Source organism: Sceloporus undulatus, chromosome 5, assembly GCF_019175285.1.
Source record: "Sceloporus undulatus isolate JIND9_A2432 ecotype Alabama chromosome 5, SceUnd_v1.1, whole genome shotgun sequence".
Lineage (NCBI taxonomy): Eukaryota > Metazoa > Chordata > Lepidosauria > Squamata > Phrynosomatidae > Sceloporus > Sceloporus undulatus.
Genome location: NC_056526.1, coordinates 42246540 through 42271497, shown reverse-complemented (window position 1 = coordinate 42271497; position 24958 = coordinate 42246540). Strand labels below are relative to the sequence as shown.

General features: G+C 37.7%; 1 protein-coding gene across 13 annotated transcripts in view; it reads left to right on the top strand.

Moving 5' to 3' along the window:
• The window catches only part of ANO4 (anoctamin 4), a 171121-nt gene that overhangs the window by 127595 nt on the left and 18568 nt on the right, over positions 1-24958 (top strand). For all 13 annotated transcript variants that reach the window (XM_042469372.1, XM_042469371.1, XM_042469370.1 and 10 more), the window contains 10 exons: positions 2337-2471; positions 5612-5708; positions 7454-7514; positions 9878-9960; positions 13371-13511; positions 17380-17544; positions 19438-19474; positions 21914-22025; positions 22787-22844; positions 23068-23165. In XM_042469372.1, coding sequence (XP_042325306.1) covers positions 2337-2471; positions 5612-5708; positions 7454-7514; positions 9878-9960; positions 13371-13511; positions 17380-17544; positions 19438-19474; positions 21914-22025; positions 22787-22844; positions 23068-23165 — 987 coding nt within the window. The remainder of the gene's footprint in view (positions 1-2336; positions 2472-5611; positions 5709-7453; positions 7515-9877; positions 9961-13370; positions 13512-17379; positions 17545-19437; positions 19475-21913; positions 22026-22786; positions 22845-23067; positions 23166-24958) is intronic.

The window sequence follows — 24958 nt, the reverse complement described above, 5'->3', positions numbered from 1 at the left end:
GTGGTGACATCCATTTTGGAAGTAAATAGTAATGTGATATGAATGGTGCCAATGCCTACATACGCCTATAAAACAACTGCCAGTTGTGTTCTTTTAAAGATTAATAAGTTTAATACTAAAGGTTAATGTTAAAGTATATTATTAAATGTTAATAAATCTTCATAAATACAGAGTAATTTGATCTATCTACTTTTGGACCTAAGGCTGGCATAATTTGGGGTCTTAGAATTATGGATGAAGTCAGAAGTCACAGCATGGGTACTGCTTTTTTTGCATCTGCAAATCTGGGCACAAGTCTTAACAAGAGAAGAGAGAGCAGATTTTGCTGAAGCCACATTTACGTAGGGAGAGAACAAGAGGAAGCATCCATTTTTGAGAGTGTGTAGCAGCAACATTAAAAAAAACACACACCTTAATGTGTTCCTTCTACTTTGCGTCTCCATGTTAAATTATAGTCTTGGATTCAAGTAGGCCATGTAAATACTTGCTGTAAATCTCACAGGCTTTAAGTTTTCCTTCTTATTGGAACAGACACAGATTGCTATTCAGTGTGTCAGCCAAATAATTAGGACAGGAAGAAAAGACAAAGACCTGCAGCAGTTGCCAGTGTGGCTTTATACTGCCAGCCCTGCTGTCCTTGTAACAAAGGGCCACATTATTATTATTTATCTAACTGTTTACCTGGGAAGTTCTTGGAGCTTTCTCAGTGGCAAAAGAATAAAAACAACTTGACGGCCTTTGGCCTTTGGCATAGCATAGCAAAGTCAAACCTTAAGGAAGATAATTGCAAAAGCCCAACCTTCCTTACAGGTTTACAAAATATATAGTATAAAGTTAATGCATTTAGATAGCATTGGCTGGGCTGAGTAACAACAAATGGTTCAGCCCTCAAAGCTAAATGTTGATTTTATATATGCAACAGTAAAATTGCCATTTTTCTAATGGAAAGTGTGTGTGATGACACAGCCTGAATTCTTCCAGGACAAAGGCAGCACTAAGGGGTTGCAGACACCATCTCCAGCTTTGTGTGTGTGTGTGTGTATCTACAGTGTTACGTCCACCCCTTCTTCTTTGCTGCTGTGGCTGCCATGGCCAAGGGAGCCAAGGCAGTGGAAAAGAAGGGGTGTGCGCACACTCCTCCCAGCTTTTCCACAGCCATAGCCTTCTTGAGTGATGAAGCCAAGGCAGTGAAGCGCAAGCAAGCACCCCTCCTGATTTCTCCACTGCCTTAGCTCTCCCTGCCAAGGAAGCCAAGGCAGCAGAGAAAAAGGGACAATGCATGGCCCTTTCATCCCCTCCCACTGGTTCCTGTACTCAGGTACCCACAGCTCTCCCGACAGCACTTTCTAGGTCTGGGCAGGCAGACAGCTGGGCAGCTAGGAAGCAGGAGCAGAGGTCAGGGAAGGAGGAAATGGCAAGCCACTGCGGCCACCATCACTACCACCCAGCAGCCCTTTCTGGACACTTGCACCAAGTGACACCAACCCTAGTGACACTACTGTTGCAGGATTTTTGAAAAAGAGGAGGGATGTGTATATGAAGTGTGTGTGTTTAATTATGTTTTTAACCTTTGTATGTTTTTTGTATTTTATACTATTTTACCTAGATGTTTTTAATTGTTTTAAAAATTATTGTGATGTTTTACTAATATTTTATCTTGTGAGCCACCTTGGGGCCCTTTTTGGGAGAAAGGCAGCACAGAAGTGAAATAAATGAATAAAATAGAAGGCATGTATTTCAATTCCTTTCAGTACATTTTGCAAACAGAGTTTCAAAATATGTATTAAAATATATTTATATTTGCCAGGAAGAGGCCTACGGACCTATGGTTCTCTAACAGCCAAAGCAGGCACCAAATGACTCTATATTGATGATGTAAACTAATCTTCAGCTAATAGAATGTCTCAACAGTGCTGTAAGGGATATTCAAAATGGGATGACATTAAAAAAATATGTAGTGATCAATTAGCTACCCAGTATTGTAAGACATTCTACCATTAACATAGATTTTGTATCTATTATTATTATTGCATCTGTATTCCTATACTGAATGAAATAAATGAACAATATGAACAATATGTAGGGTTCTCTATATATGAAAAACGAATTGCTCAGTACACAGCAGTTTCTGTGCCACTGATCAGACAAAAGATTCTCAACATTTTATTTTAATTTGTATATATATTTGTATAAATTAAGCTTTTATTTATGGAATACAGAACCTAACATTCTTATTTTATTGCCAAATGGTAAAAAAAATATTTTATGTTAAGAGCCAATCCTAAATACCAATTTAAAAAATGTTAATAACCTTCTTTATGTTGCGTTTTTAATAGGCGGTATTTTGGTGAGAAAATTGGCTTGTACTTTGCCTGGTTAGGCTGGTACACAGGAATGCTCTTCCCAGCTGCCTTCATTGGACTGTTTGTCTTTTTGTATGGAGTAGCCACACTGAACCACTGCCAAGTCAGGTGAAGTAAAAATGAAACATTGCTACTGGTCACACTATCCTTCATTAATTTGTGAGAACATTGTGTATATTGTTCTGGTTCTTGCCCAAACTGGTGTATTAATTGATGAGCTTTGATTTTGAGTGCACCATTTTCTTTCTTTTTGTTTGTTTGTTTACTGTAACATATTGCACCATGTCATGTCTACTAAATTTGTTATTCTAAAACCTGATGTCCTCTTTATCAAAAGACCATTTGCCAACATGGTATTTAGGGAAGCAAGCAAAACTCTGGCCTTTTTCTTTTTTTGTATTTATTATTTCCCCCCAACATATCTATTTATCTTAGGTCCCTTTTCTGCTCTTTCCCCTTTATTCTCCTCTGGCCCTGGATGTAGTACAGCATAGAAGGCTTGTAGTAAAGATTGTACATTAGCACAGGCCCATTTATGCTAGTTTATCTCTCCCTTTCTGAAGAATCAGTTTGTGAAGTGCATGTGTGAAACGGTCATCATCACCTGGAATCTGGATGCAGTTCAGTATAAAAGGCTTACATGATTCTCCAAACATCCTGGAGAAAGAAATCTGTCAGGTTCATTATAAACTCAAGACTATATGTTGGCAATGGACCACATATGCACGTTTACTACACGTTTTTAAATGTCTTCAGATACAAACATGGATGATAGAATCTTCATATCATCTCAGGTGCAATATTTTTCAGTGATGTCAGTTAACCCTGATCGTTTGCACATTGTTCACATGTTACACTAAACATGTCTACAATTGCCTGTACATATTTGTATTTATTTATTTATTTATTTAAATATTTATTTAAGTATTTGTAGCTATCCCTACATCACAGCATCTCAGACTAATGTACAAATAAAATCAATTTAAATAATTAACAATAATTTAAATCGAGTAATAGAATAACAGCAAGAGCTGGTCTCTCAAGACCAGCGTTTGAATCCCAGCTCAGTCACAAAACCCCATTGGTGACCTTGGGCAAGTCATACTCTGTCAGCCTCATAGGATTGCCTCAGAGGCAAACACCCTCTGAAGAAACTTGCCAAGAAAAAACTGTGATAAGTTTGCTTTAGGTTTGCCATAAGTCAGAAACTTCTTGAAGGCACAAAGCACACACCAGCATGGTGTGGTGGTTTGAGAATGATTCTGGAGACCAGGGTTCAAATCCCTACTCAACCATGGAAACTCACTGGGTGACTATGGGCAAGTCATCTTCTCTGAGCCTCAGAAAAAGGCAAAGGCAACCCCTTGGTTGAACAAATCTTGCCAAGAAAACCTTGTGAAAAAGTCACCTTAGAGTTGCCAAAAGTTGGAAACCACTTGAAGGCATACAACAATAGAAGAACAAGATCTTTAAAAAATTAAAAATTAAAACAGCTTTAAAACCAAGCCCATGTACACTTTTAGTTGAAATCACTTAGGCCCCAAGATCTCAATAAAAGCTTTTGAAAAGGCATTTGTCTCTCCAGTCCTAATCCAGTATTCTAAACACTGTGGGGCTTTTTTCCCAGATGGGGGTTTGGGGTTATTTAAATGATCCTCCACACCTAGAATGGCAATGCACCAATCTGGAGTAGTTTTCAACCAAAAACTGAGAGGTGAAGTATACAAGGGCTTCAGGGTGGTCTGGAGATCCACAAAAAGTCCCCAAGGGCCACATCTGACCTACAGGTTGCTATTTCCCACTTCTTTTAAAATAGCTTTTAAAAGCTCCCTCCTTTTCCAGCGCATTCATAATTCAGAGCCAGCATGTTGTGATTTGAGCGTAGGACTAAGTCTTCGGGGGACCAGGGTTTAAATCTCTGCTTGGTCATGGAAATGCTGGGCTCTCAGCTCAGAGGAGGGCAATGCCAAACCCACTCTGAACAAATCTTGCCAAGAAAATTCTGTGATTGATTTGCCTTAGGACCACCATAAATCTGAAACAACTTGAAGGCAGATAACAAAGAATAACATAAGTTGAAGTCAAGAATGAATGTGCTCAGAGAACCTAAAGGGGAGGGAAAATATTAAACATTGTGCTTGTACATAGGAATGTAAGGGTATATTGACCATATCTTTTTTCTTTCTTTTGTACCTCACCATTGCCTTTTGTATACTTCTCTTCCCTTGTGCCTCTCTTGTTCCATGCTTTCTATCTGTCTCTCCTCTCTGTGCCCCCATTGGCTTCTGTCCCTCCTCTTTGCATCTATGTGTTTGCAAACTTTTTTTGTGTGTACTATCTATGAAAAAAGAGGACAGAAGGGAACCTATGATAGAATGATTGCAAGTAGTTCAGATAGATCAGTGGTTCCCAACCTTCCTAATGCCGCGACCCTTTAATACAGTTCCTCATGTTGTGGTGACCCAAACCCATGAAATTATTTTAGTTGCTACTTCATAACTATAATTAAATAGGTGTTTTCCAATGGTCTTAGGCCACCCCCATGAAAGGGTCATTCGACCCCCAAAGGGGTCCCTACCCACAGGTTGGGAACCACTGAGATAGATGGTCTGATTGATTTGGGCTATTCCTTTAAAGCCGCAGTGAATTCCGGTTGTAAAATGGCGAACAAATGTCTTCCAGAAGGTCTTCTAAATGACAATAGTATAATATATATTCTGTGTCTGACATGCATAATTGGACTCCTATACCTGTATGATCTGGAGTATTTTCTTTTGCATGCTTTTTATAAGTTCCTGCTTCCCAGTTGTGTCAAATTGATAGTTTGGCTTAGGTTTGTTGTGCTTACTGACTTGCCAGGTTCAGGTCCCCTATGACATCAAATTCTGCTCCCTGACACTTCCAATATTGTCTCTGTTTTCACATCTGTAAACATCTGTAAAAATACCATTACTTCTGAATAACCTGTTTGTGCATAAAGCTCAGCAATCTCTGTGTGAACATATTGTATGCATGTTGAACATTGCATGTTAAACGTTATATGCTGAACAACCAATTGATGCACATGCGTGTATGAATCAATTCTGAGCCTAAAGTAAAAAATAAAAATGTGCCCTTCCAGCTTTTATTATTTAGCCACCAGGGAAAGAGCACATTTTTCTATTGCTCATCGCGCAACTATCCAAATTATGAAAGCTCTTGAAGCATGCTTGTTATAAAGCAAGCTATTAATCTCTTTTATTTTCCAGTAAAGAAGTCTGTCAAGCTACAGAGATTATAATGTGTCCTATCTGTGATAAATACTGTCCGTTCATGAGGTTGTCAGATAGCTGCATTTATGCCAAGGTAAAAAAATAAATAAAAGAATGCCTTTTATCTCTAGCAGTGTTTTTCATATATTTAGTCTCATGGAAAATTGCCTTTAAAAAATAAACACTGTGGGCATCAATTTTAAATGGGCAAATGAGTGCAACTTCTTCAAATAGGATTATTCTATTTAACAACGTATTCGTGAAAGTTGGACCAATTAAACTGCGGTAGACAAAATAGTATATTGGTATGTATGTGAAACAGAATGTATGCAGAACATATTATAAGAAAAGTTGATACTTAGATGGGAGACCACCAAGGATCTCCAGGGCAGCTCAGGAAAAGTCCTGTCTAAAACTTTGGAGAGCTGGTGCCAGTACTGAGCTAGATGGACCAATGGTCTCATTAACTAGAAAGCAGCTTGCTAAGTTTCTACAATGTAATGGAGAAATGTTAGAATCCTGAACAAAAATCATATTTTTCCCACAATAAAAGTTAGTGTTAATTCACTGTTAATTTCCAAATATCTGTACTTCCTACTGCTTTCTGTGCATTTCTACACTTTTCCTTTATGGTCTAGAATAGATTCTATATTCCACTGTAAATTATTGAAGCACACCTTCTGTACCAGTTCATATGAAGCAGAGAAAACCCCTGGGCTGGATCCAGACTCTGCCTTCCATAGACAGCAAGGCTCTGATACCACCCAATTATTCAAGGATCTTCCTCCCTTCTGTTTCTGCCCTAATGCTTATCCTATTCAGCAGAGTGTCCTTCCCCTTTGCGCAGCATTTTCATCGCAGGTGTGGGGAAGTCCATTTCCACCAGCCCAATTGCATGTGTCTAAACCTGGATCCAATGTGTACAACTGCATATATGTCTTTGAGGTTTTACTTTTACAAACATTTCCAGTAGAATTAATTGTTTATTTTTTTATAATGAATTCCCTTTTTAATAGAACAGCTCAAGTAGACAGCCCCTTGAAGACTTAATAAATACATGTTTTCAGAAAGGCTCTCGCAAAGGAGGAGATTTCCATAGACTACCAACCAACTGGTGTGCTGAAATTGTGGATGGGTAGTAAAAACAGCTGAGGTCTTTGGGAGATATCAACAAGTCTGATAAGACTGGTTGTCCCACTGGTCTTCAGTTTATCTAAGACTTCTTCAGTGCTGGTGTTATGCACAAGCTAAGCAGACTTGTTTAGGGACTTAAATTGTAAATGATCTCGAAATAAATACAAGTAAGTGACAGTGTGGTGTAGTGTTTTGAGCTTTGGACTAGGACCTGGAGACCAGGGTTCAGATGCCCATGGAAACCCCCAGATGACTGTGGGCAAGTCACACTCTCTTGGTCTCAGAGGAAGGCAAAGACAAACCTCCTCTGAACAAATCTTGCCAAGAAAACCCAGTGATAGGGTTGCCTTAGGTCAGAAATGATTTGAAGGCAAACAGTAACAACAACACAAAAATCTACAAAAGGTTTTATTTGCAAAGGGCTCTTGCAACACCTTTAAGACTAACTGAAAGACAGACATTGATAGCATGAGCTTTCATAGACTTGAGCCTACTTCCTCAAAGGTGCTGCAAGATCCCTTTGCATACTGATTTTCCAGACTAACACAACTATGTCTTTTAAAAAGTTTTATTTGTTACTGATGACCAAAGTATCAGCATATTTGTATGTATTTTTGTCATTAAAACTGAGTGCCTCAGGAAGCTGAAACAGATTTCCTGAATAGAATGTATATCTTATTTTTACAAAACAGCTATCTTTCCTAGGTGACGCACCTTTTTGACAATGGAGCTACAGTCTTCTTTGCTGTTTTCATGGCAGTGTGGGGTAAGTCCTGCTTTAAGGATGGATCATATTAGTACCTTTTTGTTTAACATAATTGAGATTATTATTATTATTATTATTATTATTAAGCTTTATTTATAAAACGCTGTAAATTTACACAGCGCTGTACATACAATCTTTTAGTTAGACGGTTCCCTGCACGCAGGCTTACAATCTAAAAAGACACGACACAAAAGGAGAAGGGAGAGGTGGTGGGGATGCAAATTATTGTTTTAATTCTGACATAATTAGTTTCACTGCTCTTGGTATCCTATGTCATGAAAAAGAATGTTATCCCAAGTTTCACATGGTAGCCTAGGCCTATGGTAAACAACAGCAATTGGTAAGGAGAAATGTTACACCAACACAGAGGACTGCATTTATTTGTTTAAAAAGTTAATGTAGCTTGTGGCTACCTTGCAACCTCAAACCTCAATATATGCCTGCTAGAATGCAATCTACACATTGTACTGCCTTTTCAAAGTATATCACTGTTGCTTTTGTCACTTAGAAACATTGCAATACTTATGAAGAAAGGTAAGTTTCACCACAACACAGTTTGAAACCCAGTGACAGTTCAAAGAAAATATTGTTAGGGAGCCAGCCTCCCTCCATTTCTAATATAGTTTTTCTCTGGAAATGTTTTCACATCTATAGATAAAATTACTCATAAAGATTTTTTCAGAAAACATGTGTCCATCACATTCATGCAGCAGATAATCAATGATAACTGATTTATTGAACCTAGTATTCAAATTAATAATAGTTTACCAGCATATACATTTTTGTGGCCTTTGATACTCAAATCAGTTGTCTACCTATGATATCCATGATTATTTTATTTCCAGTTTTTTTATGGAAAACCAGCAAATAATCATGTTTTCTGAAGAAAGAATATGACTGTTGCTGTCAAGATATCCTGTTGAGATCAAAAGCTCTGCAGACTTGTACAAGCTTTGTTGTATACAGCTGAATAGTTGTCCAAGCAATAATTTACAGTTGCAACATTTATTTCTGAAACATTATTAGAGGTGCAAAATGCTTGTAGAGAAAGGGCTATCATTCCATGTTAGAGTTTTGCACATAAAAGATCACAGATTCTAACCCTAGCATTTCCAATTAGGTTTGGGAAAGATCTCTGTCCCAAATAATGGAGAACCATTGCCAGTCAGTACTAATACTAAGCTACAAAGACTAATGGTGTAAGGCAGCTTCCTATGTAATGCATTTGCTTTTTCTCTAATCCTGAAAAGCAGGTTAAAATACTGCTAGAGAAAAACCAAGACAGCATTTTCCTTTCCAGGTGCATCTTTGATTATATCTGTAATGGGATATTTGATAGGAAATCCTACAACACAATAGTTCATTCATCTGTAGAATGAACTAAAAGTGTTATAAAGCTTGGAAAAGGGTTGCATTTCCTTGATTTCATATCTTTCTGCGCTTAAAGAAGGAATTCCTTACATTAAACAATACACTGCTTCTTTAAGCTTTAGTCATATTTGTTCCCAAAGGTACTATTTCATAAATACCTTTCATCAAAAGACTTGCTATTTAACAATATTTATGTAGTGCAGAAAAATTCACACTTGTAAAAGTATTCAACAATAATGAAATTATTTAGTCAGACGGTTGCACTCTGATTAATTACATCAATGAGTTTAAGGCGCAGTACAGACCACCCAAAAAGGGTGGCCTGCCAGCGCCTGTTTTTCCACCAGAGGGAAGCTGCAGCCACCAAACCACACGGCTTCTTTTTATGCCACGGGTTCTTTTTATGCCACGGCATCGTCTTAATAAGTGTGCCACTGGCGCACTCATTACATAAGTGCCATATGGTGCCATGCAGACACCATGCAGCGCTTACGTAACAATGGCAGCACCCATGTATACAGGGTACTGCTATTGTTACGCCCTTGTCACATGCTAGCGTTGAGGGGTATGTGGGAGCACCACCCCAAGGCAACCCTAGCACGTGACAAGGGCATCACGAAAGGCCTGTCTGTTCCTAAATTACACAAAAAGGGTTTTCAAGTAATATTTCAAAGAACTTCCTAGTGTTATGACCTTTTAACAATGGAACAGACCACTTCTTTCATTAGGATGTTTGTTTAGCAGATGCCGTTTGCAGTGATGGCCCATGGTCTAACTAGGGAACGCTTACCATGAAATGGGAGGATGACACCCCCGAGTCAACTGCTTGGACCAAAAGCTGTCAGTGGCTAGGTGGCAATTCATCAGAGATGCTGTGGTTGTGGATATTCTGCACCAGTGGAGGCTGAGCCAACTCTGTTTTCCTCAGATTCTACAAATTATTGTCTTTCCATAATCTAATACTGTATATATTTTCCTTTTGTTTACTGTAGCAACTGTTTTCTTGGAATTTTGGAAACGGAGGAGAGCAGTAATTGCTTATGACTGGGACTTGATAGATTGGGAAGAAGAGGAGGTTTGTATATGGATATGTTGCAGTTTCCTCAGCTTCCTCGGTTTGTATGTAGACATGTTACAGCTTCTTCAGTAAACCACTGCTTTTTACTATATTCATTATAGTAGAAAGAGGATTCAACAGACCTGGCTGCAAAACAGAACATCTCCAAACAGAATTTGCTTCCCTGTCCTTCTCTTTCAGAGCTTTTTCGAGGCCATAGCATCTTACATTAGCTGATTCATAGACACAGCAGGTGAACAAAATTATTCGAGCAACACTTCCTAAAATAAAGTGATTGACAATAAACTTTGTGGTGCCTTAGGCCTATTTCTCATAGGAGTTTATCACACTGGGGCTGATTTCAGCATTAAAGTGAGATTAAAGCACATTTAAAGCATCCTGCAAATGAAACAGAAATGGCGAGTAATTGCACGAATGATTATCACACGCAATCTCACAAATAAAGTGATATTGGAAATGCATTGTCACTGAAATCCCGAAAGTAAAAAGATGTGCATCTTTGTGACTACTTTAATGGAGGGTTTGTGTGATGTGTGAAATCGTTTCACGTAATTACACAATTTTTTCGGGTTATTGATGGGATAAACTCCCGATCTCCTTTGTGTAATAAACTCCATAGAGAGAGCAAGCTTGTATGCTGGTTTGTACGCAAGGGTCCTGGATTACTAACCCTTAACTTAGAAAGGCAGGAGATGGCGTCAGAACAAGCACTTGCCCCTTCCCTCAGTGCCTTTGAATACTGGCTTGGCATTTCCATCCTGGACTTTGTAAACCAGATTTCCTGTTGCAGCTAGAGGAGTAAATGTCAAGAATTTAACTAGGGCTACGTTTTATTAATGAGCAACAACTAGAGTCTACAAAGGAAAGTGGGGAACCTGTGTGGGAATTCCAGTCTAAACAGGTAACAAGCCTTAAAGGTGCTTATGTAAACCATTAGGTAAGTACAGCCTGACCCAGAAAAAGGGAACACCTGATGCATGCCTCCTCTCCTGGCCTGCACTGATGCTCATCTTGGGTCACTCCCATGTCACCCCAGATCTTGAGCTTCAGAATTCTGAACAGGTGAAGAAAAGTGGTGGTCCCTGCCCCACACTATACAATTATCTAAATAATAATCCCCGAACTGCCAATCTTAGGATTCTGTAGCATGGAACCATGGCAGTTAAAGTGAAATAATAGCAGTATAATTGCGTAGTGTGAGTGGAACCAGTGTAAACCTATTAAAAGAACTGGCCCTTCCTCGTAAACCACTACTTCTTACTACCTTCACTATAAAGTAAGCAAAAAAGAAGCGTCCATTCACACAAATGGATGAATGCCAAAGTTCTTACACTGCCCCTAATGATCACCCAAGGAGGGTGTATGAGTGTTAATGATCCAAGCATAAATAATGATTGATAATTTTAAACTTATAAGACCTCTGCCTTGCCCATCACACTGCCTGGAAGCATGCATAGACACACCTACTGCAACATCATCCCTCCCTTGTCCCTGCCTGCAACTCTGGCAAGAAGTTCCCATCAGCTGAGCACTCTTACATCAAAAACAGTGAGCCCTGATTTAATATCAGTATCTTGAACCAAGATAAAACCACTGTTTAAGATCCTGTTCCTTAAACTGGTATTTAGCCAAAGTTCCTAATTTCAAATAAGACAGAAAACTGTAGTTTAAACAAGCCAAGGTTTTTAAAAATGATAAGCAAGTACAAAAAGAGAAGGTAAGAAGGACCAACATGTGAGCTGAACATTTATTCCCAGCTTGTTAAATGATGGTTCTTCTAGCAATGATCTTTACAACATCTGGATCATATCATTTCAAAATTCAGGTAAAAAAATCACTTGAATGAATGTTCTTCCATGAAGGTACGTTTTTGAGACAGAAAATTTGAAATGTGTCAGAAGAGGCTGGAACTGTTCTCATTGATGTGCGTTAAACAGAGAGAGGAGACTTGTTCGGAGGCTGCAAGACTGTCAGGAAGTGAGTTTGTGTAAAATATGGAACAATACGGTTTAAAAGATTCACTTCTGGGCAAGGAATGATTTACTTGTTAAGTAACGGCTGCTTTATCAGAAGGACAATAAAAATCTCTACCAAGCTTTCTAATTTTCAGCTGATTAGATAAAATAATTTTGCATGCATTTATTTAAGCTGCTATTAATTGATAACTCTTGCTATCCAGCCTCCAGTCTTACTAGTCTTAGCATAATAAATAATTTGCTAGTGTAATCTTCTGAATCTCCCTAACTTTGTTCTTAAAAAGAACAATAATTTACTTGCTTCAAAATTTAATTTTTAACTACAAACACCGAGGTTTGATAACTACAGTTTTCCTCACTAATAGCCATCCCATCCAGTATGTCTTCAGGAACAGACACCATCCATAATCTGCACCAATAAAGGGAGGGCAGATGGGCAAGCTGCTATGAAGAAAACAAAGAAAGGTGGTTCTCAGGAAAGTGGTTTTGTACTGAGCAGGGAGACCAGACTGAAAATATTGTCAATCAGGTTGGTCTTCTCAGACTCACCCCTGTAATCTGCCAAACCCACAAGGGTCCCTTTGAAAAAGAAACAGACATATTGCACCATTGTGCCCTGTTTGCATGACCTCAGCCCTGCTTCTTGAGTGCAAATGAGATGGGAGATAAATCTGGTTCCTGTTATTTTCTGTTTTTTAATGGCTACCAGCCACTTCAATTATTATGGGAGCCATGCCTGCTTTGTCCCATAGTGACCAAATACCCAAAATGAGAGAGTCTGATTTTAATGCCTCTTGGGGATTTTAAATGCCAGCTGTCCACCACAAAGCCAATTCAAGCACCAGGTTAGAATCAGTTCCTATAAGAAGGGCTGCTGCTTGAATTAATCATAATTCAAATGCCTGTGGGGAGAAGGGAGTGAAGTGAATGACTGGTGGTGCGAGCAAATGGGAGTAGACCTTTATCATAGCTCAGATAGTAGAACAAGTTCAACCATGCTGACTCATGTCTACTTGACACAACAGCAAACCATACTATTGTTTATACCATGTAGTTCAGCCCTTATTCTGTCACATTTTCATAAACTTTAACTTTTAGAGGAAAGTTTGGTCCTCCCAATTTTAAACTCTTTTCTGAAAAAACATTCCTTTTATACTAGTAAGAGAGGTTGCAGTCCTGTAAGAGTGTTCCAGTTAATGGCAGGAGCAAAAACACTTTTGTGGAGACTTTGTTAATTTCTCAGCAAAGATTTTTTTTAATATCTGTAAACTTCTTAGCTATACTATTGTACTTGTTAAATAATTACTAACTGAAAACACTAGAGTTTGATTTGATAACCAATATCTTGTTAACTAATGAATTGATAAAACCAAAAGACTTTCTACACAATTTTCGCTAATTCTACTTTTAAATTATTCATTTATTTCCTAGGAAGAAATACGTCCTCAGTTTGAAGCCAAGTACTCCAAGAAAGAGAGAATGAACCCAATATCTGGAAAGCCGGAGCCTTATCAAGCATTTGCAGATAAATGCAGCAGAATTATTGTTTCTGCATCTGGAATATTTTTTATGGTTTGGAAATGTTAATTTCTTCCCAGTTGATTGAAAACTAGATTTTCCAATCTCTGTTGCCAAAATGGTTTTTTTTTTAAATTAATTTTGTAGGAGTACAGTATTAAGTTTTTCTTGCTGTTCAAGTTTGACTTCTAAGATCTAGAAATAGGCACTAGATAAAGATACGTAATACATTCTTCCTGGAACATGTGCAATGTAATTATTAAGATTTAGGATTGACTGGCACATTGTGTTGTTTGCCTTTCTACATGTGTTATTCCTAAATCTATGCTACTTCAGTACACAATTAGGGGATCTAATATTCAAATAATTCTAGCATGTTAATTAAAAATAAAACTTTTGCCAAGGGACGGCTATCAAAGGAAAATATTCTTAACTAATCTTAGTGCAGGTTTATGGCAACTTCTGTTGATGTAACAGCAGGTTGCATTGAAGGCCTTCATAGATACCCAGCAAGACCTAATCAGGGCCAGTCTCATCAATGGTCCTGATTAGCAATGAAGGAAATACAGTGGTTTTTCCAGAATTCAATCTAGACATCAAGGTATATTTATTTACTTACTTATAGAAGAAAAGATTAGCAGCTGGTGACACCAAATGGGAGTAGGGTGGTGAAACATCTACTCCTAGTTTTATCCTGACTGAACTAATTGCAGTTATTAAATAACTAAGGTTCTGAATGCTATCTCTGCCCCATAGATTCAGCACCTTGGATGGCTCCTTTAAAGTTTGGACTAAAACTGGAAACAGATTCACTGCTCCACTTCCATTGCAGCCAAGCCTCCATTGTCAACTATGTCTATATGTTTTTTACTCACAAGCTGGATAAGGATGCTGACTTTCAGAGAAATGGTCAAATGCTTACACAGCCAGTTCCTGTGGAATGAGTCAGCTGGTCTCCTCACTCATGAATATAATCATGTGTATAAAAAGTGTCTCCAAGTTTCAAAAAGATGTATTAAGAATTTGCATGTATGCACTGGATATAAATAGTCTCCCTCAAGACTGGCAGTACATCACGTTTAATTTGTACATTATTGTTGAAGATGATAGATTAAACATTTTAATGAAGCACACTTTAATCGGAAGAACTGTTAAAATCACTTACAAATTTTAAAAAGTTTTTTTTTACTTATGATGATTAGTTTTAAATAGTTGCTCTCCATTTAGCAAGGGCATTTCAGTATTAAAGCAGCTTAACAGAGTACTTCCTTTGCAAGAAACAGACATGCTGATAATTATAATTATTAATGGCCAATCAACCATAATTATTAATAGGTTTTCTGAAGTTTTCTTATGTCATTGCCTCACTTTCTCCCTCTGCTAAGAAGTTCAGTGCCCTTTCTTTTGCTGCTTTTTCTCCCATATTGACAGTAATATTTCTTTCCATTTAAGTAAGTGCTTCATCATTTGCAGGTCCCAAAGCACTCTGCAAGCATTATACACTTGAGTCTTCTCAATGGGCCAGATGCCTGTATTTATGACAAGGATAATCACTTAGTTCTCTGCGATCTCATTTGGGACTTGAGTTCTTTTTGTATCATTGCACATCAGTATTAATTGACTTCTCTGAGAAGAAAGGGTCATCATAAGAGAGATTTGGTGCACTCAGCATAAGGCCTCACTTCAGCAGAGCCGTTAAGCATATGTCTAAATCTGCCTTAATCAGAAAAGCAATTAAGCAACTGTTAGTTTAATTGCTTTGCTGAACTAGAGCCTATTTGAACCTCTCGGAAAAAGAATGTAAGAAACTGTCATCACACTGATGAGACTTCACAAGGCTAAGTAACTTTGCTGTTGGGGGAGAGAGGAATCTGCAGTCTTCCTGCAATGCTGAAAATGCTTTCATCCAGAAAAATACAGAGATTTTCCCCCTTTTTAAAAAAGAATAATGTGTGTGTTTGTAATTCCGTTTTTATATATGGCTCCCAATTGCTACTGAATAAGGCAGGGGTGGGCAAAATTAGTCCTAGTGGTCATGACTGGTTTTTTTGTGTGTGGCTTTAATTCCTCCAGACTCTATGAACGTCCATTTTTCTGGTATATTCCTAAAACAATACTAGTACAAAGAGGAAAAAAGGTATCTTTTTTGTTTTTAGAGAATGCATGGATGCATAAAGGAAACACCAGCTTAGGAGACAGTTAATTAAGTATGAGAGAAACAGGAATCCTATTCTAAGGCTTAATTTTTGTAAGTCCATTTTATAAAAACATACTTTTAAAAATCTTTAGCCAGCCTTGGGCTTGTTTTTATGAGATCCAAAAGGTTATTAACAGAGTCATATAACAATGTATTAATGTTGTCCCTTAATTATGATAATTTTGGTTTGTTTCAAACCCCTTCCAATTCAAAGGTTTTACCCAGTGTTTTGAAAGCTAAACAGAAAGCATAGATGTTGCTAATGCTGGCATTATTATTGCTGATCATGATGTTGTTAATGCTGGCATTATTACTGATTACTATAAATGAATCTCAAATATAAATATACTATGTAAAAACAGCTGTAATACATGTGAACCAATGTTTAGAGAAACTTTAATCAAAGTCCCCAAAAAGGTCTGGCCCAAAGAGGAAGAATTTCTTTATGAGATCTTAAAGAAAGTAACATCAGTGTCATGTAAACACCTTTGAGGAGGGCATTCACAGTGGTGCTGCAACCCAGAAGGCACTGAAAGCAGTGTCACCACCATCATTTTTGTTTTACAGTAACTACTAACACCATCATCAGTCATGATAACAACTTGGAAATGTTGTGTGGAGATGAAATTACATGAATACCCTATGCACCTCTTTCTGGGTTCTGTGGGCCCAATTATAATAGAATATTACAAGTGCAATCACAGTTTAAATACCAGTATACTTTTAGGAACAATACAACTAATTATAAATTACATTTAGCATATATGCACTGTCCCTAAAGTCCCATGCATCCAATGAGGTTGCAGTGCAATTCTTGACTTCAGGACTCGTGCCTGTGCTGTTCAGTAACTTTGCAACTTTGGATGAAACCTTAAAGACCTAAATGAAAGATACAAGACAGATGCAAATGCAATATAAAATAATCCTCTGTAACAATTTTTTTTCTTTTCCCCTACTAAATGCATAACTGAAAATCCCACTATCTTCTTCAAGGTGAAAATGGCCTACTGCTTAGCCCTGAGAAATGCAGCTCCTCTCCTCTCCAGCTCTGCTTCTCTTTCTGTTATTTGGCAACATTAACATTTTTCTGGTCATGTTGACAAAAACAAGTACACCATTACGATGTGAAAGCTATAGCTGTGCAAAGCTATAACTTTGTTCAAAGTTTGAACAAAGATAATAGCTTCTTGGCACATATTTCAACACTGTCTGACCTCATCCTTACGGGGGCATCCTACACTCATCCATTCTCTTCACCACAGACTAGTTTCACTGCCAAACTGGATTTGCCACTTCATTTCCACACACAAAGGCTAGTTCCCAATGCTTTTGTTCACAAATGACTATCGTTAAAACTGGACTTGTCACTTCATTTCTGTACAAAAAGGATTTTGAATTCAAATTGACATTGTCACACACTTAGGGCATATATGACTTACCACTCCACCGAATGCATTTGAGGAAGTAGACTTAAGTCTACGAAAGCTCAAGCTACCAATTTCTTTTGTTAAGTCTCAAAGGTGCTACAAGATCTCTCTGCATACATAAACAGAGTGACTGAGAGCTGTCACTCAATCCTCTCTACCATGACATGCCATCAATATAGGTGGATTGTCATTTGAACATTTAGATTTATTCATTGATGCTTAAAAATTGCAATTGGGCTGATTCTCATTTGTACCTATCTGTTCTCTCCCATTCCCTACCCCTTGCATCCTCCTTCAGATCTGTGTGGTGATTGCTGCTGTTTTTGGCATTGTTATTTACCGTGTTGTGACTGTCAGCACTTTTGCTGCCTTTAAATGGGCTTTAATCAGGAATAACTCTCAGGTTGCAACTACTGGAACTGCTGTCTGTATCAACTTTTGCATCATCATGCTACTGAATGTTGTAAGTAGAGATACTCATATATGAGTACATTTCAGTCTGTGATCTGAATGGTTTCTCATTGGTACTCAGCTTTCCTTAGTATTCAGGATTTGTTCAGGTTTGTCTAAACAAATACATAATCTAAAGAAAATATATTGGCTCGGAACCAGAGAATTTTAAGGGAAAGGATGCCTATGGAAGATACTTTCCATATATTGTTCTCATTATACATTCTGGGAAAATCTCTCTGGTGTGCCATCTACTCAGATTGGATGACAGTACCATAGGAAAGGTCCGCTTTGTTCAAGCAATGTACTTCTGTCCAATTGTAACCCCTCATATTGGAGCCCCTGCATCCTATCCCTTGATGTTCCATTTTTGTTGGCAATTTCTAAAGCCTGTGATATGCAATGCAGTTAAGACAGAGTACTCGGATTTCAACTGATTTCACTGGAGACAACACATTTGGTATGGGTTTCCTCTTTTTTTATGACTAAGGCTAATAATTCTTCATGGCCTAACTTAGCTCTGACCTATACAAGGACCATTGAACTGAAACTACTATATATTTTGGTTGCATACTAAATTAATAATATAATAGCTCCTATGACAGGGAGTTGAAGGGAAATGAAAGAGATTAATGAGCATGTGCTACAGTAATGAATTCTTGTGTGCATTTGACTTGACAAGATTAAATGACATAATTAGGTGACATTGAAGCAGATGCATTACTATTCTGAAGTAAGTCCCACTATGTTCAACAAGAATTACTTATGAATAATCATGCATAAGATTGCACTGCATATTTTGCTTTCGGTGCAACCAAAATGAAAATTTTAGAAATAGTAGTGTCAAGTGTACATTTTAGAGGCCATATAACACTAGTCTTGCAAGAACTGCACTGGATTCCAGTTTGCTTCCAAGTTCAATTCAAGGTGCTAGTGCTGAACAACAAAGCCCTAACCAACTTGGGGCCAGGATATCTGAAAGATTGCCTCCTCCTATATGATCCTAACAAAGACATCTTCAGAGGAGGCCCTGATGCTTGTGCCAACACTTCATGAAGTTAGGTTGGTGGGTACAAAGCAGTGCCTCAATTATGGACCATCCTACCAGATGAGGTTAGACTGGATCCATCTCTTTTAAGTTTCTGGCCCAAACAGTGCTATTCCACATGGCACTCAGTGTTTGAAGATGCTGTTTTAACTGTTTTAAAACTAGATTCTAGAAGGTTTTTTTTAAAGACTCATTTTAGATTTTTTTAAAAAGAAAATGCTGTTATTATCAAGCATTGATAAGATATCCAATGTAGCTAATAGTATGGTATATAATGAAATTGGATATAAAATGGCAAAATCAGGGTTTGCTTTTGGGGATAAGCCAATGAATGGTTGAATACGCGGATGAAGAATCTGTGGATACAGAGGGCCAATTGTACATTAAATAAATAAATGGTTCCCACCCAGGTCTAAAGAGTTATTCAAGAGGGAGCAAAATTCAGTGCCCTGCATTTCCAGTTATCATGATCTGAAGATTAATGGGTGGTTTTTAGCTTTCTAAGAAAGTGTATTTATTTACTAAACTCGTAAATCTATGGTTTTTTACGGTAAAAATAGGCCCAAAGTAGTTTTATACATGCTCTTAGTTTTGAAACAATAAATACATGCAAGCCAACATTTGTCAGACAGTTGCAAGAAACATTCTGAATAGTTCTATCAAGCTCTTAAAAATAATTTCTGGTCAAAAAATACAATGTTTGTATCTCTAATGTCTCTTGCGATAGTCATCACAGCTGTGTTGGAGGAGTAAGAATTTAAGGCTATAGACAGATAACATGCTTCTCTTAAAATAGATATTATACTGTTAAATGATAATTGCTGGCCATGTTTAAAATCTAGTTTTCATTTGTTACAGTTGTATGAAAAGGTTGCTCTTTTTCTGACAAACTTAGGTAAGTAAAACTAAAAATGAAAGAATATGTTTCATGATATATTAATCCTTACTGCCTTTATTTATTGCATGAATTTAATTTAATGTTGGAAGAATGTGTTATAGTTCAAAGTTTATGACTACATATTTTCATATATACATACTGTGTAAATTCTCTCATTAGAACGCATCTCAAGTATGGGGAGCCAAGAACAATTCTTGCTGAGACTCTGCCAAACTACTCAGATATATCATTCAGAGTACACAGCATTAGAGCAGATAAACCAATTCAGTATAATCCACACAACTAAAGATTAGGGATGGGGGAGAACTTTGTTCATGTTTCAATGCAACTGTATCTGATTTACACTTTGTAAACTAATACGTAACCTGAAGCACATTTCTGCTATGAGATCCACACTTTTCCAAATTTTACATTACTGTTCTTCTATAAAGAACTACGTAAAAATATCTGGATCAGGATAAACAAATATTACAGAAATTGGAACAAATGTGTGTTATGCAAAAATGCATACAAAATTGAATATATTAGAATAAATATGCAAGAATTCCGTTTTGTGTTGACTTGAAAAGATACAAACTGATCTGGAAATATAAGGGAGCAAATTAAGAAAAAATTGATAATTGATAGATTTATCCATCCCTAATAAAGAGACCCATTTGTATAGAATTAGTGCTTATCTTGCACTAGTGTAAAAGCTAGAACATGCAAACAGACATTAATAGTACAAATCACCAACTAGAGATCACAGATCTATATTTTGTGAATAATTTGTTAATTACCAGTTGTGTTTCTATCACTCAATACATGACTCAGTATCTCAGTGTAAGATAATTTCACAAACATTAATTTTATTTTTTGCACAGTATCTCTGTCCAGTGAGTAAGTATGATATAGTGGTTTGAATCCCCTCTCAGCTATGAATACCCATTTGGCAGCCTTGGGCAAGTCGCACTCCCTCAACCACAAAGGAAGTCTAAACCCTCTGTGAACAAATCTTGCCAACAAAACCCTTTAAGTCAGAAATGAGATGGACGCACAACAACAAATTAAGTCAGATACATAACAACAAAGCCCTTTCCACATAACTAGTGTATATATTATGGGAAAGTGGTGGTGCCACTGACAGTGGAAAGCAGAAATGTAGCAACAGGCCTTGCCTGCAGAGTATGCATAGTAAAATGTCAAAACAGATCCTACAAACACACAAATGTTTATGAGCCATTACCCATAGAAAGTCCTCTAGAAAGCTGCTTGAGTCATCTGCTGCATCACAATGAGGCCATTATTTTGCTACAGATCAAATTTTCCCCTACAACACTTTAGGCACACACAGTACTTTGTTGCTCATAGTTTCTTTTTCTTCATCTTGGGGTTCTGTGACATGTATATTCTATGCATGAGTTGTTGTTTGAAGTGGCAAGCCAGCATGCTTGTATCCTAATTGGAGTAATGTGTTTTCAGGCGCCACTAACAAGCAATGAGTTCTTCAAACTGGAGTCAGTTTGGGGTTTATCATCCAGTATCTTAGAGCATATTCTGTCAATTTAATTACAGAAGTGGACTGCATATAAGAGACTCTAATTAAAAAGAAGCCAGGCCTTCTTTCTGGAAGAGACATTTCCTCTGGCAAACTCTACTCTCATCCAGTCCGTTTTATGTCCTGCAAATGTTATACTATCAAGTTACAAAACACCAGAGTAGAATTTTAAGCATTTTACAATGTCCCTTTTAGTTTACTTGTGGATAAAAGATTAGGTTTATTATCCGATGCAAGTGTATGTGGAAGTCTTATAAAACTCATCAGGACATACTTCTGTATCAGAGCAAAAGAAGATTCTGGATCAGAATTTCCTTTCTGGATCAGACCACAAGTCCATCTAGTGCAGTGTTATGTTTTCCCAATTCTCAACCAGCCTTTGGAAAGTTGATATAAAGCACAGCACAAATTATATTAGTCCTCCCTTACTATTTCTCTTCATCTAGTGGTACACCTACTTTGTGTGCAGAAAGCCTGTGGATCAATCTCTGGCATCTCCAGTCAGGCTAGACTGATTAAAATCCTGATTAGGTGTTACCAAAAACACTACTTGGCTGGATGGACCAATGGTCAGCTTCCTAACTGGTCCTCAGACTGATCTGCAAAATCAGCAGTCAGCTTTGCAAATACATTACCAGCTCTGCAGAGTCTCTGTAACTTTGTCTAATCCCACCTTTAAGTATGGTTTTATTTCTGTGTGGTTTAAAATCAATGCCAGCCTATTATTACCACTGGGTTTTCTTGAGGAATTTATTCAGAGAAGTGTGTCATTGCCTTCCTCTTAGGCTGACTTCTCCAAGGTCATCCACTGGGTTTCCAAGGCTGAGCAGGGATTCCAACCCTGGTCTCCCTTGCTCTAGTGTGAGTAAATGCCTTGAAATCTGTTCTCTTTTCTACAGAGCAGCCTCGTACTGAATCAGAGTGGGAGAATAGCTTCACATTGAAAATGTTTCTTTTTCAATTTGTCAATCTGAACAGTTCTACCTTTTATATAGCATTCTTCCTTGGAAGGTAAGAGTTTTAAGCATGTATTCTACTTCTCTAGAACATTGTAGACAATTATCAAGGGACTTCTAAAAATGATGGTCCTGTTGTTATCAGGAGTAGGTGATTGGTGGGCTAATTGGGAGCTCTCCTAGTCCATTTTTGTTGTCTCTCCCACGGTTGACTTCCTCCCTGCATTTCTGCTTGTTTTGTAGGAGAATCGTGAGCCTGGAAGCTTCTCAGAAACACTGTTATTTTAAAACAAGGGAAAAGCTCTCTGCATGCCTTATCATTCAAAGTGAAAAGTCACCTCCTGGCCACTTTCTGTTTCAAAAAGTCCTCTTCTGGGTGTAATTGGCCTGGTGGGGTGCAAAACATGGTGGAAATGTGCCCCACATTAAGTTCATTCTGGGGCATGGAAGGAGATAAGGCTTTTTAGGGGGGGGTCAAAATTTGCTGATGGCGCCTGGGGGAGCTAAGTGGCCTCTAAATGTGGTGGAAATGCCATCTATACCCTTCAAGGGCATTTGGAGCAAATAAAATGGGAGGGATTTTCAAATATATATATTTTTTACCCTTTCTGACCTTAGGGGGCCACTCTTTCCCCACCCCTGAATTAAATATTTGCTTGGAGCGATAGTTTCTCCAGGTTGTGTATTGGGAATCTGTTTGTCATATATTCAAGTATTGTCATACATATTGAATAGCCTTCTTAGAAAAGTATCAATGGAATTACGTTTGACCTGTCTGTGTGATCAAGAGGAGTGATGACATCTCTTTTGTTACAGATTTACAGGTCACCCAGGTGCCTATTTGAGGCTGATAAACAGATGGAGACTAGAAGAGGCAAGTATTTCTAACTGTTGTTAAGACCAGAATTAGGAGAAGTTACTTTTTTTAAGAAAGGAAGGACTGTTTTGTCACTAAAACCTTGAGTCTACAAGTTTTGGGGAGAAATCACTATATGTTCTTCATCTTTCACAAATAGAAGCAGTAACAAATAATCAAATTTTTGTCTTTGAACCATTCTTTGCTCCCTTGCCTCCCACTGTCCTTCCTCATCCTCCAGTGCCATCCCAGTGGATGCCTTATCGATCTCTGTATGCAAATGGGTATTATAATGGTGCTAAAGCAGACTTGGAACAACTTCATGGAACTAGGATACCCGTAAGTAAATATGAGAATTTAAATGCATAAATAAATGTATTATTAAATTGCTGGCTTGTAATATGCATGGGCTGTTAAAAGGTTCTTCTTTCAGTCTTTTTTTGAGTTCAGAGACATAGCTGTGTCAGTCTGTAATACCATCATACATTGTAGAACCTCTGACTTTTTTTAAAGGGTAACTACAATGAGAATCATGTCTTTCTGTGGCAAGGCTACTATATGGAGATCTGGACTTACAAAGGAGTATTAGAAATAAAATCTTGCTCATAATAGTTTGGTTAATGTACTGTATATTATTTGTTACCACCTATAGTATACTTTGGAATGGTTTGGCTGGTATCAGTTCCAAGATTCTGTCTTGCTTTGTTCGCATATTTGCCCAGCATAGGGCTAGAAGATGGCCTCTGCTAGGAAGAATTGGCTGTGAAAAGCAAGGAACTCTCATATACCTGTGTTTAACACAGTCAGTTGAAATACATTTTAATAAATTTACAGGGCACTCCTATGCATGTCTTCTCAGAACTTAAGACTCATTGATTTCAGAGGAATTTCTTTCATCCTAAAATATACATCAAATTACATACAGTACTATGAAATGTGTATTATAAATAGTACCCAACAGCAAAATTGTATATAATCTAAAATTAGCTCAGAATTCCTAATATATAGAACTACTAATATAAAACCTATATTCAGAAACTGATAATCACTGTCAATATTGTTTATTTTGGAAACATCTTACAGCACTCTGCACTGCATCACTTAAGTCTAAATGCATAGTTTTGGATTGGTGATAAGAAACACTATTGTAACAACACATACATGGAAGGACAGCTTTTTAATTTCAATGGGATGCATTTCCATGTATGGGTAGCTATGCATTTTTCACAGAATAACTTAGAAATCTGCCATGCAGGCTTTTTAGATAAATGTGCTGCACTGTTTCCATTGCATCAGCAATGTGTTGGCTTGTTAGCAGCCAATATGTAACCATAAACCTCCTCCCTTATCTCTATCTGTCAGAATAGTGAACATTCAGTTCAGGAAACAACACTTTCATTCATGGAAATCTGTATATCTTACCGCCTGCCCTCCTGATATTTATCCAGGCAATTAGCTATCCTGTGCAGGGAGAATTACACCAACCAATCTATCAGTCCAAAATGAGTATGTATTCCATTTTTCTTGTTATATTATCTGGTAGCTGAAAGACACTGTGACAGTAAATGCTTGTCTCTGCAGTTAACAAGATCCATTGACCTACTCCATCAGCTGAATATTACTATCCCATGAATTGCCTGATAAATTTATACTTTGCACTAGGCAAACTAACAAAATATCTCCCCCATGAATAAGTCGTTCTAATTGGATTTGCTGTCCACTGAGTTCCAATACAATAAACAGAGAGCCAGACTAAGCCAAAAAACAAACCTGTTTCTTTCCCCAGGTAACACTTAAACCCTTAATTTTAATAGTTGCCATTCTGGAAGTTTCACACTTCTAAAAAAAAAGCACATAAAACTTATTAGCTTTGTTGTTCTTAGCATCAGGATGCCTGCAGGCATTCATGGCAGACAATTGGCCCAATTGCTGAATATGAGGACCAGTCACACATAGAACCTCCATCTTGCCAGGATTCAAATTTGCCTTCATTCAGTCCACTAGTACCTCCAAGACAGTTGCACAGACTCACCTGATTCAGATGATACACAAAATTATCACTGTGTGTCTCCAGTGTACTCACAGCATCTTGCTCTGAATTTCCCAACTGCAACCCCTAACAGCTTCATATA